This window comes from Equus caballus, chromosome 13, assembly GCF_041296265.1.
Source record: "Equus caballus isolate H_3958 breed thoroughbred chromosome 13, TB-T2T, whole genome shotgun sequence".
Classification (NCBI taxonomy): Eukaryota; Metazoa; Chordata; class Mammalia; order Perissodactyla; family Equidae; genus Equus; species Equus caballus.
The window spans coordinates 4,503,424-4,521,725 of record NC_091696.1 but is presented as its reverse complement, the minus strand read 5'-3'; the positions used below and the strand labels follow the sequence as shown (position 1 = coordinate 4,521,725).

Genomic DNA, 18,302 nt, shown 5'->3' with positions numbered 1-18,302 from the left:
ACTTTCTCCCTTTCATCCTTGCTTTTTCCCTTAGTATTACAGTTCTCTCTTTTTTTAAATAAACTTATTTTGCACCATGTAGAACCCAGAGACGTTTCATTTTTAGACCTGAGAACATCAGGTGTAAATGGACTCATCAGACTAGAATGTTGTGTCAAATGGTGATACCTGCTGGCATGAATAAGTTTAAGAATCTTCCATCACAAGTAAATTAATAAACTACTAATTAGCAAGCCAAAGAGAGGTGTGAATGTGCAGTCACTGGATCTTGAGAGATGGGAGTACGGGGACAGTGGCAGGTCTGTGCTTTTGAAGGAATAGTGACTGCAAGGGAGTGTCGCTCCTCCACGCCGATGTGATCTAAAAGTACTAAAGTTACGCTAAACGTTTTTACCCCCTCATACAATGCTTAATTTCTTTTTTGCTAGAAGATTCTGGTTTAGCCTCACAGGGAATTTTCATTTTAGGGTGTTTAAAATTTGGGAGAATTCGTTCATAAAGGGAAGGGAACCTGCGTTTCTATAACATCCCTAAATGGATATGAAATTTCCTGTCAAATCCTAATTTACATTTACACCTGGACTTAAAGAAAAAAAGTCATGCAGATGACTAAGAAAAGATCATTTTTTAACAAGTATCAGTTCCATGGAAGGAGTTGTGCCAGTTTTTGTTTTTTCTCATTGATAATATTTTGTGCTTATGAGGATGATTTTTTTTCTACATTATATATATATATGTGGTCTTCGGAGCATTTAAAATTGAGCAAATTTTATTAAGCAAATAAATTGAGAAAAACAGATAAAATTGCTTATGCTATTCAAGTTATGAGTACAAAGGAAATACTAATATTTTAGAATTTTATTAATAGTATATTCTATGTTGGTAGTGATTATAGCCATAATTTTTTGTGATTCAGAAGGTTTTAAATCTTAGCTATAATTTGTATATATGATCGTTTTTCAAATTTTCTGAACATGTATATCAAATTAATGTTGTTCTTGTTTTTTAATTGGGTCTTAAATATACTTGAACAGAGTGTCTTTAAGAATAACTAATTCCTTTTGGGAAATTATTGACATTGAAGGTAGTATTTTTCTGTTAGACAAGTTTGGTATATTCTTCATTCATTATGAGGATTTTTTTCAGACATACAGAGTTTTTTGTTTTTTAGGTGTACAGTATTAATAATTTTTATTATGCCAACTCCTGTGGAGTTTTTTTTTTAATTTTTAAATTATCTTTATTGAGGTATGATTTGCATACAATAAGTGCACACATTTTAAGTTCAGTGAGTTTTCAAAAATGAAAACACCCATATAACCATCACCTTAATCGTGATATAGAACATTTCTATCATCCTAGAAGGATTCCTTTCCAGTCAGTCCTCACTCGGCTCCTGGCCTAAGGAAACCACTGATCTGCTGTTTGTCACTGAGCAATTTCATATAAATGGAACCATACAGTATTTACATTTGTGCCTGAATTCTTCTGCCCAATATGATTTTTTTTGACATTCATCCATGTTGTTGCGTGTATCAGTAATTCAATCCTTTTAAATTACTGAGTAGTATTCACCTAGAATTCTATACCCAGTGAAAATAGGCTTAAGAATTAAGATAAAAGAAAGGTTAAAAAGTACAGGAATGAAAAAAGACACATTATGCAAATGGTAGTTCCCGAAAAGAGCTGTATGTCTATATGTTATCAGATAAAGTAGGCACTCCAGACAGAAGTATTAATAAAGTGAAAGAGTTCATAATGATAAAAGGGACAATGCACTGGAAAGATAAAACAACCCTAATCTCTGTATGCTTAGTAGTCTGCTGTCAAAAGAGAGAAAGCAAAAATTAGCAGAACTAAAAGGAGAAATGGACAAATCTGCAATCATAGTGGGAGATTTTAACATGTTTCTTTCAATAACTGAGAGAGCAAGCACATACAAACGTTTGTTTGAATATAGAACATTGGAAGAACATGATCAACTTGACGTAGTAGACATGTATGAAATGCTGCACCCAAAGTGTTTACCGAAATTGACCATATTTTGAACTGCAAAACAAGCTTCAAGTTTCACAAGATTGAAATCATATAGATTATCTTCCTTAACCACATTGGAATTAAGCCATAAATCATTATAGAAATATAATTAGAAAATGCCTGTGTGTGTGGAAAATGGGAACATGCTTCAAAACAACTCATGGTTCACAGAAGAAATCACAATGAAAATTAGAAAATATTTTGAATTGCATGATAATGAAAAATAATATATTGAAGCTTATGAGATACATCTAATGTCATGTTTGGAAGAAAATTTATAGCCTAAAATGCATATATTGGATAAGAAGTAAAGCTAAGAAATTAATAATCTAAACCAGAACTTAACAGACTTAAAGAGCCAGATAGTCACTATTTTAGGCTTGCAGGTCATGTGGTCTGTGTTGTAACTGCTCAGCAGCTATAGATAATACATAAATGAATGAGCGTGGCTGTGTTTCAGTAAGGACATGAAGTAACAGGACAGTCTTACACTGCTGGTGGGAGTGTAAATTGGCACAAACAACTTGGAAAATTGTTTGACATTGTCTATTAAGATTGAACATATGCTTTCCTATGACTCAGCACTTCTAGAATGTACCCAACTGAAATGCATATACCAATAGACTTGTGCAAGAATGTTCATAATGGCATTATCCAGAATAGCCAAGGCTGGAACCAACCCAAATGTCCATCAACAGAAGAATAAATAACTTAGGATATAGTCTTATAGTGGATTACGTCCAACACAGAGAACTGCTGCAACAGGCAGAAACATGGATACATTTCAGACTTGGTATTTGCAAGAATGCCAGAAACAAAAGAATGTATGCTCAAAAACAAGCAAAACTAAACTGTGGACTTAGGAGGCTGCTAATGTGCTAGAAATGTATTTTATTGTCCTTAGTGATGGCCACACAGGTATGGGCCTTTTGTATTGATTCATGGAGTTATACACTTAATTCAGTTATACACTTAATTGTTGCGTGTATCAGTAATTCAATCCTTTTAAATTACTGAGTAGTATTCACCTAGAATTCTATACCCAGTGAAAATAGGCTTAAGAATTAAGATAAAAGAAAGGTTAAAAAGTACAGGAATGAAAAAAGACACATTATGCATATAATATGCATATAAACACAATAATGTGTTTATATATGTGGTTTGTGGGGAGTATCTTGTTAACCAGTGGGCTTCACTCGCTGTAAGGTGATAGGTTTCAGACCAGCTTTTTTGTTGAGTCCCCCAAGATCGTTGTCTGTGTCTTTTTCTTGGGCCAGTTCTTCCAGAAAGGAATCTGATTTCCTGCCTATGGAATCTGAGACTGTCTGCCAGCATTCAGGGAGCCCAGCATCAGAAGGCACCTGAGGTCTTATTCGTTAGGCTCTTTGTGGCACCCCTTTCCTCTCTTGACCCCGTGCCAGGCGTCTAGTGCCCCTCAGCCTCTGTCTCTTTAGAATGGACCTCTATGGGGTGGGTCTTCTGGAATAGCTGAGTGAGGAGCTTGGCAAATCCTCTCCCCAAAATCAATGATAAAATTAGACAAAATTGTCAAAAACAACCAGTAAAGACTGGAAATCAACAAAGGCCTACAATAATTGAGACCATTTATGCAAGAATATCTAGGATTCTGCAGCATGAGTTAGACCACCCCTGGTTGGCTGCCCCCTCTGCAGGCTGTGGGTTTGATCCTTCTCCATTCTGCTAGAGCCCTTGCCACCTGTAAATCTGCTGTTTTCCAGAATTTTGTTTTAAATCCCCTGCCAGCTATCATCTCCTTTTCTCTTCTTTGTGTACTTGAAAGGTTGTAGTCTTCAGCTCCTTTACTCTCATTTTGGTGGGGTTTCGGGAGGTGATGGTGATAATCTCTTGGATTCGTTCTGCCAGGTTTAACCGAAGTCCTCTATAATGTACTTCCTGGACCCTCAGTTCAGTTGGTGGTTAGATGTATCAGTCTACTTGAAATCATGCAACTTTACTGTGTCTCAAGTACTATAATAAACAAGCATTTTATGTGGGTTTTCTCACTTTGTACACTTATTTGAACTAGACATCAATGTTAATGTGTTTTAATGTTGAGGAAATGGAAGCTTAAAGAAGTTAGGTAACGGTGTCATGCTAGCGTGTGGTGGAGCTGAGATTTGAACCTGTGCAGTCTGACCTTAGATCACACAGACTTACCTGTTTTAAGCTACTCTCCCTGCCATCACCACAGCTCTCTTACAGGAATGAAATGAGAGAATTGATTTTAGATTGCTTTTCAGATTGTTGGGTACCATGAAAATACACGAGCCATTAACCTTGAGAAAGGCATTAGAGCTCTAATGGAGGAATTTCAAAATTTGTAATGATAATGCCTCTTTTTCTTTCTTTCTTTTTTTTTTTTTAACCCTTTTTGCTAGGACACTTAATGCATTTCCTCTTCATTGCCCATTTTAACCTCCAACATTCCCACAAAACCAGATAGGAAAAAATACCAGTTTATGTTATCCAGTAATTCGTATTAAACGTGATCCATCTTCAAAAAAATAAAAGGAGTTAGAGGCCTTGAACAGAATTATGATGTCTCCGTGGTTAGTTTAACTCTAGTTCTATTTAAAAGGAAACTAGGAAAGTTAAATTGCTTACTGTCATAGATGCTAAATGAGTGTTTGACTAAAACAGTGAAATATGTTTGCATAAATAATAGTTAAAATTTATGTCTAAAGTGAGCAAATTTTAATATTTTAAATGTTACATGAAAATTTTAACTATTTTTTTTTTTTTTAAAGATTTTATTTTTTCCTTTTTCTCCCCAAAGCCCCCCGGTACATAGTTGTGTATTCTTCGTTGTGGGTTCCTCTAGTTGTGGCATGTGGGACGCTGCCTCAGCGTGGTCTGACGAGCAGTGCCATGTCCGCGCCCAGGATTCGAACCGACGAAACACTGGGCCGCCTGCAGCGGAGCGCGCGAACTTAACCACTCGGCCACGGGGCCAGCCCCAATTTTAACTATTTTTAAGTGAAAGTATTTTCAGACCTATCAGTTTGGATAAAACAATGTTTCATTCCCTGGGAGGAATAGAGATGAGGTAGGAGGCCACGATTTCAGTCAAGAAGATTTTATCAACAGATTTTTCCAACCTAGTATAAGAAAAAGTTGATAATCTTGAGCATAGTAATTTCGGATTTTCTCTAGTGATTCCCGAAACGTTTTATTGGCAAAGATCAGCATAGATACATGGCTTTTAATGCTTGGCTGCAGGTGCTGCTTGAGGAGTTCACACACCAGTAGCCATGAACTTGGCTTTAGGCTTGACCTAAAAAGTCATGCCAAAGTTGAATGAAAGGACTGAATGTGCCTATTCCACCTCCCGGTAACAGTGTTCTCTGCCTCCTTTTAGGCTGGATCAGCCTCAGAGATGGACCCATCACCATATCTGACTCCTCTGATGAGGAAGGGGTTCCAATGCTGGTCACCCCAGCTCCTCAGCAACACGATGAAGAGGACCTGGATGATGATGTCATCCTGACGGAAGTGAGTTTTCTTAAACTTACCGTGATGAGGCGTTACTGCAAGTTAGTGTTCTGGTTCTTCAGCCGCTCAGTGGTGGGCACTGGGGCCTCGGGGCAGAATAGCTCAGAGCGGCACTTGGGCTACGTGGTTGGCGCGTGGTCTGCGCTTGTTCCACGGTTCTGAGGACCATGCCCTTTGCACCCTGCCTGATGTCCGCTTAGCCTTAGAAGCCGTGTTTTGGTCTGTTTCTGGACCTACCTTTTGCACCATTGCTGTCTGGCTCTACATGTGCTAGTCTACGCTGTTGTGATTACCACAGCCTTATCATGCATCTCGATAGCAGGCAGTGCTCATCTCCCCTGAGTGCTCGGCAGTTTGCAGAATCGTCCTGGGTATTTTGGTGCTTATATTTTTATAGAAATTTTAAGATCAGCTTTTCTAGTTCGGGTAGATAGGTGGTTTAATTCAAAACCAGTCTTATTGCTGTACTTACAGAACAATTTATATAGTATTGACCCTTTCTAACTAAGAACAAGTTTTATCTTTCCATTTAGTCTAGCCTGCCTTTATATTCTTCAGCCAGAGCATTTTGAATTTTTCTTACTATAGATCTTAAACATATTTCATTAAGCTTGTTCCTGGTTATTTATCTTTTCTGTTGCTTTTGAAAATGTCATCTTTTCTTCCATTGTACCTTTTAACCTTTTTTTTTTTTTTAATTTAATAGTCTCTTGGGTTTTACATTAGTTTAATACCCAGTCACCTTATTTTTATTGTCTGTAGTTGTTTTTCAGTTGACCCTCTTAATTTCTCAAGGGATGGCGTCTGATCTATCTGTAAATAATGATACTTAGTTTCTTCCTGTCCAGTTTTATACTTAGTCTTTCTCTTGTCTAATTATGTTAAGTGATAGCTCCTCAAAGATTTTAAGTAGTAGTGGTAATAAGAATAAGAAAAATACCCACTGACATAAACAGGAATTTTTTTTTTTAGTTCATAATAGTTTACATCAATGTGAAATTTCACTTGTACATTATTTCTTGTCTGTCACCACAGAGGTGCTCCCCTTCACCCCCTGTGCTCACCCCCAACCCCCCTTCCCCTGGTAACCACTGAACCGCTTTCTTTGTCCTTGTGTTTGTTCATATTCCACATATGAATGAAGTCATCTGGTGTTTGTCTTTCTCAGTCTGGCTTATTTCGCTTAGCATAATTCCCTCCAGGTCCATCCATGTTGTTGCAAATGGGATGGTTTTTGTCTTTTTCATGGCTGAGTAGTATTCCATTGTGCATATACACACCACATCTTCTTTATCCAATCATCAGTCCATGGGCACTTGGATTGTTTCCATGTCTTGGCTATTGTGAACAGTGCTGCCAGTGAACATAGGGGTGCATATATCACTTTGGATTGTTGACTTCAAGTTCTTGGGGTAGATACCCAGTAGTGGGATGGCTAGGTCATATGGTAGTTCTATTTTTAGTTTTTTGAGGAATCTCCACACTGTTTTCCATAGTGGCTGCATTAGTTTGCATTCCCACCAGCAGATTATGAGGGTTCCCTTCCCTCCATACCCTCTCCAACATTTGTTATTTTTAGTCTTAGTGATTATAGCCATTTTAACAGGCATAAAGTGGTATCTTAGTGTAGTTTTTGTTTTCTTTTTTTCTGCTTTTTTCTCCCCAAATCCCCCCAGTACATAGTTGCATATTTTAGTTGTGGGTCCTTCTAGTTGTGGCATGTGAGACGCCACCTCAGCATGGCCTGATGAGCAGTGCCATGTCCGTGCCTGGGATTCGAACCAGTGAAACCGTGGACTGCTAAAGCGGAGCACACAAACTTAGCCACTTGGCCAAAGGGCTGGCCCAGTATCTTAGTGTAGTTTGATTTGCGTTTCCCTGATGATTAGTGACATGGAACATTTTTTCATGTGTCTATTGGCCATCTGTATATTTACTTTGGAAAAATGTCTGTTCGTACCCTCTGCCCAATTTTTTGATGAGGCTGTTTGTGTTTTGTGTTGTTTTTGATCAGGCTGTTTGTGTTTTGTTGTTTAGTGGGTTGTCTTTTTGTTTTGGTCCTAGTTTCTTTTGCCTTGCAGAAGCTGTTTAGTCTGATGAACTCCCACCTGTTTATTTTTTCTTTTGTTTCCCTTGTCTGAAAAGACATGGTATTTGAAAAGATCTTTTAAGTTTGATGTCCAAGAGTGTACTACCTATATTATCTTCCAGGAGTTTTCTGTTTCAGGACTTATCTTCAAGTCTTTGATCCATTTTGAGTTTATTTTTGTTTACGGCATGAGATAGTGGTCTACTTTTCATTCTTTTGCATGTGGCTGTCCAGTTTTCCTAACACCATTTATTGAAGAGACTGTCTTTTTTCTCCATTGTATGTTCTTGGCACCTTTGTCGAAGATTAGCTGTCCGTCTATGTGAGGTTTTATTTCCGGGCTTTCAGTTCTGTTCCATTGATCTGTGTCTGTTTTTGTGCCAGTACCATGCTGTTTTGATCACTGTGGCTTTGTAGTACATTTTGGAGTCAAGGATTGTGATGCCTCCAGCTTTGTTCTGACATAAACAGGAATATGTTTCTTTATTAAGTGTGATGATGGCTTTTTGCTTGAGATACCATTATTTAAAATAATGTTAAGGAAGTAGCCATCTACTTTATTTCACGTTTTAATTATAAGTGAAGGTAGAATTCTGTCAAATTCAATTTCAGCATCTGTGAAGATTATCATATGATTTTTCTTCTTTGAGCTGACAATGTGGTAAATTATTCTGTCTTGGGACAGACTCCACTTGGTAATGGTATTGTAATGGTAATGTGCTGTTGGATTCCATTTGCTAAGATTTTATTTAGGGTTTTCTCTGTAGATCTCGTAAGTGAGAATGGCTGATAGGTGTTTGTATATGCCTGTGCTATCCTTGACAGATTTTTTATAAACATGATTCTGACTTCAGGAAAAGAGTTTCAAAGTTTTCTTTCTTCCTCTGTGCTCTGATACAGTATTTCAAATAACATTTGAGTTCCCTGTTCCTTAAAGATTTGGTAGAGTATACCCTAAAGCCTTGTGGGCTGTTGCTTGTTGTGGAGGACGGTATGAAAACTGTCTCAGCGTCCTCTGTGCTAATTGATGTGTCTAAGTGTTCTTTCACTTTCAATATCAGTTTTGTTCACTGCTATTTTCTTAGAAAATCATTTATTTATTTCAAGGTTTTTTGATATACTTAGTGGAATTAAACAAAATAGCCTTTTGTTCTTTCTAATTCCTCTGAATCTATGGTTCGTCCGTTTTTCTTTTCTCTTTTTGTACTTGTGTTTTTTCCTGATTTTATGAGCTAACCCTTCTTCCCTCCTCCCTTCCCTTCTTTTCTTCCTTTCTCCTTTACCAAAGAAACTTTGCCAAACTTCTTAGTTTCTGCTTTTGTCTCTATTAATTCTTTCCTTCTGCTTTAGCGTGTTTAACATACTTCTTTAGCATTCGTTCTGTGGTGCTTTTACTAACTTCTTGGGTTATTTGTTCTTTATTCATTCTTTTATATTATTATTCTGGTTATTTATTGCTATGTAATGTATCACCTCAAAACTTAATGGGTTAAAAAAACCGCAGTCATTTCACTCTCTCATGGTTTCTGTGGGTCAAGAATTTAAGAAGGGTTCAGCTGGATGATTCTGGTTTGCGATCTCTCACGTGGCTGTTCTCAGATGGTACTGCAACTGGGACAGTGGGGGTTGCAGCACCTGGAGGCTGGCAGGCATTGCTCTCTTCAGGACTTCTGCGTGGGCTCGCTTGCTCTCCTATTTTTTAATTGAGATATAATACAAAACCTATATAATTTCTCCATTTAAGGTGCACAGTTCAGTGGTTTTTAGTGTATTCACAGAGTTTTGCAACCATCAACACAATCAATTTGAGAACGCTTTCGTTACCCCCCAAAAAAGCCCTGTGCCTATTAGCAGTGACTCCCCATTTCCCCCCCACTCTCTACTCCCCCCCAGGCAACCACTGATCTACTTTTTATCTCTATAGATTTGTCTCTTACAGATGTTCCATATAAGTGGAATCGCACAATATGTGGTCTTTTATAACTGGTTTCTTTTACTTAGCATAGTATTTTCAAGGTTCATCCATGTTGTAGCATGTATCATCAGTACTTCATTCCTTTTTTTAAACAATTTTATTGAGGTATAATTCACATGTCATACAATTCATCCATTTAAAGCATGCAATTCAATAACTTTTAGTATATTCAGAGTTGTGCATCGATCACCACAGTCGATTTCAGAACATTTCCATTACCCAAAAAAGAAACCCTGCTCCCCTTAGCTGTCATCCTCCATTCCCCCATCCCAGCCAGTCGTAAGAACCACTCAGCTACCTTCTGTCTCTATAGGTTTGCCTATTCTAGACATTTCATATGAATGGAATGATACAGTATGTGGTCCTTGGCGACCAGCTGCTTTAATGTAGCATGTTTTCAAGGTTCATCTGTAATGTAGCATGAATTAATAATTTCGTTCCTTTTTATTGCTGAATAATATTCCCTTGCATGGATAAACCACATATTGTTTCTCCATCAATTGATGGACATTTAGGTTGCTTCCACTTTTTTGCTATTATTAATAATGAATAATGCTGCTATGAACATTCACGTAGAAGTTTTAGTCTAGACATATGTTTTTGTTTCTCTTGGGTATTGTCTTACTCCATTCAGGCTGGTATAACAAAATACCACAGACTGGGTAGCTTATAAACAACAGAAATTTATGACTGCAGTTCTAGAGACTGGGAAGTTGAAGATCAAGGCACCAGCATGATCGTGTTCTGGTGAAGGCCTTCTTCCAAGGCACGAATCCCGTTCATGAGGGTTCTACCCCTTTGACTTAAGCATCTCCCAGAGGCTCCCCCTACTAATACCATCACCTCCGGGGGTTAGGATTTCAACATACACTTGGGCTGGGGGAGGAGACGCAAACATTCAGACCATAGCAGGTACGTACCTAGGAATGGAATTGCTGGATCCTGTGGTAACTGCGCTGCATTCTTCCAGACGGTTTTCCTTAGCAGCTGCACCATTTTACATTCCCGCTGGCAGTGTACAGGGGTTCCGGTTTCTCCGTATTCTTGTCGACAATTGTTATCGTCTTCTTTGTATAGCCATCCTTGTGAGTATGAAGTGGTATCTCATTATGGTTTTGATTTGCATTTCCCTGTAGCTAAAGATACTAAGCCTTTTTTGATGTCCTTATTGGCCATTTGTATATCTTCTTTGGGGAAAAGTCTGTGCAAATCCTGTGTAGCCCATTTTTAAAGTGGGTTGTCTTTTTATTATTGAATCTTTCTGTATTCTGGATACTATATACTTTATATATTCTGGATACCTTTATCAGATATCTGATTTGTGGACATTTTCTCTCATTCTGTGAATTGTGTTTTCACTTTTTTGATAGTGTTCTTTGAAGTACCAATGTTTTAAACTTTGAAATTCAGTTTATTTTTTCCTTTGTCACTTGTTTTTGATGTCATGTCTAATATATATGATCTATCTTAAGGGCTAGGTCAGGCTTCCTCACGTCATAGAGGTCTCAACATTAGTATAAATTAGTGCTTTAAACTCATCCTGGATAATGTAAAGACTTTAAAACACTTTAACTCTATTTATTCACCTCCTGACTGAAATACTGTTTTCTTAAAAATGTATTTCAATTCTGTATACATTTTTTAAAACCTTATAGTATGTTTTTTGTTTTATATAGTCAGTATTCACTTTGCCTTCTCCAAATATTGACCTTTTTTGTTCTTCATTCCTTTCTGCACCTCTGCCTTAAACTGAGATGATTTTTCTTCTACCTAAAGAACACTCTTTAGGATTTCCTTTACAGTAAATTTGATATTTTCATTGAGTATAAAATTACATGTGGCAGTTATTTTCTTTGAACACTAGGAAGATTCCAGTATTTTCTGGCTTCCATTTTTCTGTTGAAAAATCATTTGGTCTTATTTTTTTCTATTGAAAACAGTGTGTAGTGCTGCTTTTAAGAATTTATTTTTGTATTTGAATTTTGCAGTCTTTGTATGCTACCTAAGTTTCTTTTTTTCTTTTCTTTTTTTTTTTTTGTGAGGAAGATTGGCCCTGAGTTAACATCTGTTGCCAGTCTTCCTCTTTTTTTTCTCCTCCCCAAAGCCCCAGTACGTATTTGTATATCCTAGTTGTAGGTTGTTCTAGTTCTTCTGTGTGGGATGTTGCCACAGTGTGGTTTGATGAGTGATGCATAGGTCTGCACCCAGGATGCAAACCAGTGAACTCCAGGCCGCTGAAGCAGAGTGTGAGAACTTAACCGCTTGGCCATGGGGCTGGCCCCCATAGCTAAGTTTCTATTGTTTGGGTATTTTAATTCATCCTGCTGAGATCTTCAAAACTAAAATCAAGCCACTGTCCTTGAATGTTTGTATTTTGTCTTCAAATATTGCATCTTATCTCTCCTCTCTCCTTCTAGAACTCCAATTACAAGTTGATAAGAAAAAACCCTTTTCACTGTATTCTTTCTGTCTTCTAGTCTCTTATCTAATTTTCAGTCATTTTGTGTCTCTATGCCTTATTCTGGCTATTTTATTCTGACTTGTCTTTCGCTTCACTATTGTCTCTTCATCTGTGTTTATTTAAAGTGCTTTCCACCCATCCCTTGATGCCTAACCTCAATTACTATATTTTTCCATTCTGGAATTTCCATTTGATTGGTTCTTTTATTTTTCTTTCTTTCCAACAATTTCTAATTCTCTGCTAAAATTCTCAGTCTAGTCTTTTATTTCCTTAAACATGCTAAGGATGTTATTTTAGAATCCATGTCTGGTAAGTTTACTATTTGAAACTTCTGTAGGTTTATTTCTGTTGTCTGTTATTTCTCTTGGTTTGGTTTTCTGTTATGTTGCATCAGTTTCTTACATGCCTGGTTATTTTTTATTCCATGGTAGTCATTATTGTATATGAGAATTTTGAGGTTTTAGATGCTGATGTTGTTCTTAGAGAGGGCCCCCATCTTCTCTTGGAGAGAATTAGGGAGACCAGCAATCACCGATTCAGGGATTTAAACTGTCAGGACAAGGATTCAGTTCCTGGAAAGTCCAGCACATTTCCAGTTCACCCTTACTTCAGTGGTGCAACCCTTCAAGGACTCACCCTAGAGCTTGAGATTTACCAGAACCCTTCCCCATGCTGTGTTCTCATATTCCAGCTTTTGTGCCTTTACCTTCTCAATGACTGTATTAGAAGTTTTGTTCATCTTCTCATTCTTCAGCCAGGTCTGGAATTGGCAGATGGATCTGTAGGAGAAAAGTACCCCAGTCTGGGGCTCGTTTTGTTGGATTTCTTCATCCTGGACTTTGTCCCCCAGTATCTCTGAGGTCTTTGAGTAGATGTTTTGGTTTTGCTTTGATATTTTGACTAGATTTTCTGCTTTTACACAACAGAAGGGTTGATCTTAATGATCTAGCATGTCATTACTGGAATCAGAAGTCCATTTTTGTGTCTTTATTCATATGCTTTCTGAATCACTTGAGTTGCAGTAACTTTTAATTATGTAGTTGAGTTTTGCCTAGTGGTTCTATTTAAAGAGACTTAAATTTAATAGGTGAATTGATCTCATTTATATTTATTAGTGTGACCAATATAGTTTGTTTTTAGTTCTCTCATAGTGTTTAATATGCTTTATATTTTTATCGCTTTAAAAAATAATCTTTCACTTTGTTCCCTGCATCTTTGAGGTTTTCATATTGAGAGAGTGTGTTCTTGCTGATAATTTAAAGGTTTTTATCTTTAGTTTTATTCTTTTTAGTTCTTCTGGTAGTTACTTTTATACTTTGAAATGCTGTCCTTACTTATGTAAGTTGATTTGTCAGGTTTAAATGTATGTGTTGACCCCCATCTTCTCCACTTTTGATGGTTACCTTATTTCCCAACCTTTTATTGTCACCTTATTTCTAAAAAAAAGAAAGATTAAAAATGTTTCTACTAAAGAGATAATTATTTTGTCGCTTCTCTGTGTTCTTGTTTCTGTGTTTTGTCATTATTTCATCCACTGTGTAGTACTTTTCTGGTATGTATTACTCATCTACCATTTCTTCTTTTTTTAATGATTAGGTATCTTTATATAGTTTCTCTGCTGGTTATTTTTTATCATCACTCAGGTTTGAATGTAGTTGAAGTTTTCCTGAACCAGCTCTTTGTAGGCGGTTATGTTGGAGATGGGCTCAAGCACTCTTCTTGGCTAGCAGGAATTCTCCTCATCACAGTGGCTGTGTGTGTGTTGGGGGGAGGGGGTGTTTGCACACATGCATTTATATTTATTTAGCCTTTTTCTTTTTTATTGTTTCTTTAGCCTTACACGTGTATTTTTTAATGCAGGGTCTAATCAGTGACCATACTTTGCATTTAGCTGCCATGTCTCTTTAGTCTCCTCTAATGTAAAACAGCTCTACAGCTTTCTGAGTCTTGTTTTGGTCGTTCGTGCCATCCGCATTTGTGAAGGGTCCAGGCCAGCTGTTCTACGGAACGTGCCTCCACGTAGGGTGGCTGCTTCTACGCCATCTGATGCAGGCTGGATGTTTTCAGCAGGAACGCTGCCTGGATGAGGCCATGTCCATCACACTGGTTCTCACCAGGTGATGCATGATGGTGGTTTGTCCCTCAATTGGTCCTCTCGGTTTTAATCTCTTGGTTAAGATGGGTCTGCCATGTTTCTCCATTGCAAAGAAAAGTTTCCCCGTTCATCAGTAATAAGTAATCCGTGGGGTGAAATTTTGAAACTGTGTGACTCCCCATTCCCCAACAACTTTCACCCAAAGATCTTTGCCTCAGTCAGTTATCATAACAGTTACTATAAAATTGTGATTTTCAACACTTGTTTCTAAATTCATTGGTTATAATTTTTCTGTAAAAAAAAAAAAAAAAAGAGCTTTCCTTCAGCACCACTCCACCACCCCCATACACGTAGTTTTTAGTATCACTGTGAGTTTGGAGAAATGACTGATTCCGGAGTGGGGACAGGATGAGCCTGGGACATTCTCTTGTGCTGCACAGTAAAGAAAGACTCAAGGAATGACCAGCATTTGTCAGGACAAGGAGCTGGATCCAAGGAGCCCCAGGTAACCCAACTCGGGCAATTTGAGAATCAAAAAGAAGAATAACAGTGATGGTTTGTAACATGTTGAATAAAAAAATCCACAAATTCACAGTGATAATATTCTTCTTACCAGCCAGCAAAGATTGCCATTCCAGAGCAGCCCAGTTCAGAGTTCTCTGCATCCTGCCCCTCTCCATCCTTCCTCACTGACAGCCTGCCTCCAGCAGAGAGATGCATGTCCTCACTCAGTCTAACCTCAAAAACGCCTTGCTGCCAGATGGCGTGGAGGTTCCCATTGTTCCACACATGAGATTGCTGGGTTTTCCCCCCAGGGCACACCATCTACTTTGAAAACTCTGCCTCTCTGAAGCTTTCTCTGCCTTGCCTGAAATCTGTGGCTGTACTTCCCTCCCTGCGTTTATCAGGTCCTCCTCATATACATTGTGATTTGAGATTGCAGATGTCTGCTGGTTTCATCAAAGATACTCACTTCTGTGTCTCATTCTCTTCCCTGGATTGGTGTGATTTCAGAGAAGAGAAGTATTAGAGGCATCTTGATTCTGCTACCTTAAAATTGGACATCTGTTTTCAGTTTTTTAAATTTACAGGTAACACGTGATTACCTTCGCTATAGAAATTGAAACAATGCAGATAAAACTAAAGTATATCTTCACCAGATTCTCCCTCCTCAGGGATTTCCAGAGGAACTGTTGTTATCAGCTCGGCATATATCCTTCCAGATCTTTTTCTTTGAATTTGTGTGTGTGTGTGTATGAGCGTGCACATGTGTGAGTACATATATATGCATTTATAATTGGTTATGTTTATGTTTGCTTTGATTTTTTTTTTTAAATAAGTAAAATCACTCTCTGTATGTATTATTTTGCAAGTGTTCTTCACTTAATGACATTTCTTGGTGAGCTTTCCATTTCGGTAGGTGGTGAGCTGCCTCTTTCTGGGAGAGGAATTGGGGAGTATTTTATAGAGCAGATAAGTAGTAGTTTACTTAACTATTCTGTTAGGGACAAAATTTAGAATGTCTCCAATTTTTTTCCTTTTATGTTATAAGCAACGTGGTGGTGAATATCCTGTATAGGCCCCATTTAGGTACATAAAGGTTTGTAGACTAGATATGGAAAAGTGGTATTGATACATCATAAGGATATACATTTTTTATTTTAATAAATAATGCCAAATTGCTTTTCTAAATTCACCAGCAGTGAATGGCAGTGTAAGAGTTTTCCCACATCCTTATCAATGCTTGATATCATCTAACTAGAAAATTTGCCAGTCTTATGGGGGGAAAAAATCTTGTTTTAATTTGCATTTTGCTGATTACTAATAAGATTTAGATTCATTTCATATGTTTATTGGCCATTTTCTCATTCCTCTATTGTGTTGTCATTCTCTCATTATTTCCTATACTATGCAGTAATTTTTGTTTTCGTGGTCTCAGGTGAAATTACAGGCTTCAGTCTCCGAGTGACTGCTTTGATTCTTTAGTGACTGTAGTGTGATCAAATGTTGAGATAAATGTGAAGAATAGGTTTTGTTGGGGAGGGTGTTTTGTTTTTGTTTCTTTCCTATTCTATCTCAGAAGCTCAGTATAAGTACTTATGGAGGCATAGACATAGGAAAGAAATTGAATTATTATTAAAATTTCATTTTTTCTTAGACAAGTAAACCTCAGACATCACGACCCAATCTCATCAAACCAGCTGCCCAGTGGCAAGATCTCAAAAGATTGGGAGAAGAAAGGCCTAAAAAGTCTAGAGCAGCCTTTGAATCAGATAAAAACGGCTATTTTTCAGTGTGTAACAGCTCATTGTTTGATTCTGGGGCACAGGATGATTCTGAGGATGACTACAGTGAATTTCTGGATCTTGGGCCTCCTGGAGTTTCGGAATTCATCAAGCCAAGTGGCCAAACAGAGAGAGAGCCCAAGCCTGGACCAAGTCATAATCAAGCAGCAAATGACGTTGTCAACCCCAGATCAGAGCAGAAAATCATTATCTTGGAAGAAGGTAGCCTTCTTTTTCCAGAAAGCGATCCTTTGGACACTCAGAACCAGTCATCTGAAGACTCAGAGCTGTCATCAAACCTCGGAGAAGCGACTTCTGTCCTCGATGATCAGGCCATCGAAGAAGACTGCTGGTTAGACCATCCTTACTTCCGCTCCCTGAACCAGCAGCCCCATGAGATAACAAACCAGGTTGTTCCTCAGGAGCGGCAGCCTGAAGCAGAGCTGCGCCCGTTGTTGTATCAGCATGAGCCTCCAGGGCCAGCTTTTCCAAGGCCGGCTTTTCCAAGACCAGAACCCCAGCAGGATGGGATTCCAGGCCCTTCTTCTCCTCAGCCTGCCCATCCTCTAGGCGAGCTCGAAGACCAGCAGTTAGCAATAGATGATGAAGAGCCAGGTCCAGCCTTTCCACTGCGAGGATCTCAGGAACCCAATTTGGAAAACCTTTGGGGGCAAGAAGCTACTGAAGTAGATCAAGAACTTGTTGCACTATTAGTGAAAGAAACAGTAAGTTTTATTTTATTAAGTAAATAGTTATAAACGCTGAATATTTTGAGTTTTCTTTTATTGCAAAAACATTATTTGTGTGTGTGGACTTCATTTTCCTAAGGGCTATATAGCTAGATGGATAGACTAGAAGGAGAGAAACTCTGAAGACGTGAAAGTTGAATCAGGATTCCTTAATCCATCCTTAACTCCCCAGCAAGTCCTTTGGGATTCCAGCTGCAGATCATGGGTGCCCTGGTGCTAAGCAGTCTCCTCACTTTTTAAAAAGTTAACTCCACATTCAAACCCTTAAAGCAGATCCACCTAGAGCTACACTGTCCATTGTGGTAGCCTCATGTGGTTGTTTAAATTTAAATGTCTTACAATTTAAAATGTAAAAATTCCATTTTTAAATTTTCCGTTTTTTTTTTTTACAGATTTTATTTTTTCCTTTTTCTCCCCAAAGCCCCCCCAGTACATAGCTGTATATTCTTCGTTGTGGGTCCTTCTAGTTGTGGCATGTGGGACGCTGCCTCAGCGTGGTTTGATGAGCAGTGCCATGTCCGTGCCCAGGATTCGAACCAACGAAACCCTGGGCCGCCTTCAGCGGAGCACACGAACTTAACCACTCGGCCACGGGGCCAGCCCCAAATTTTCCATTTTTAAGTGACTGTCTGGCACAAGTCACATTTTTAGGTGCTCACTAGCCACATGGGGCTGAAGTACTGCCGTATGGGAAAGCACAGAGGAGAACATTTCCATTACTGTACAAAGTTTTATTGGACAGCACTCATCTGCAAAGTAATGCAGGTCTTTATGTCCTGGCTTGGCTGCTGTTTGCCTTTAAATAGTCTCTGAACCCTTCTTGCCCTGGGTTGTCTTCACCTGGCCCACTAGGTCGTGTGCTTCTTGAAGGTAGGCACTAGGTGGCGCTTTGTTCATCTTTGGACTCCCTTTGCCTGGGCAGAGATGTTCGATATTAATTGAAAGAATGAAGAATAATCATGCAGAAGGAGGGCAGAGGACCAGGTGATCTCTAGGGACCTTTCTAGGTCTGTATTCTACGGAGGCAGATAAATCTGGGCACTTCATGTAGAGTTTAAGCTGGACACAAACCTGTTTTACAGCCCTTTTCCAGTCTTT

General features: G+C 38.4%; 1 protein-coding gene across 2 annotated transcripts in view; it reads left to right on the top strand.

The window, feature by feature from the left end:
* The window catches only part of RNF216 (ring finger protein 216), a 153,250-nt gene that overhangs the window by 17,243 nt on the left and 117,705 nt on the right, over positions 1–18,302 (top strand). Inside the window, exons 3-4 of one of the 2 annotated variants that reach the window (XM_023655206.2) lie at positions 5,417–5,550; positions 16,500–17,180. In XM_023655206.2, the coding sequence (XP_023510974.2) occupies positions 5,417–5,550; positions 16,500–17,180 (815 nt within the window). Of the gene's footprint in view, positions 1–5,416; positions 5,551–16,328; positions 17,181–18,302 lie in introns of both variants that reach the window. The other variant, XM_023655205.2, reaches the window with a different exon arrangement.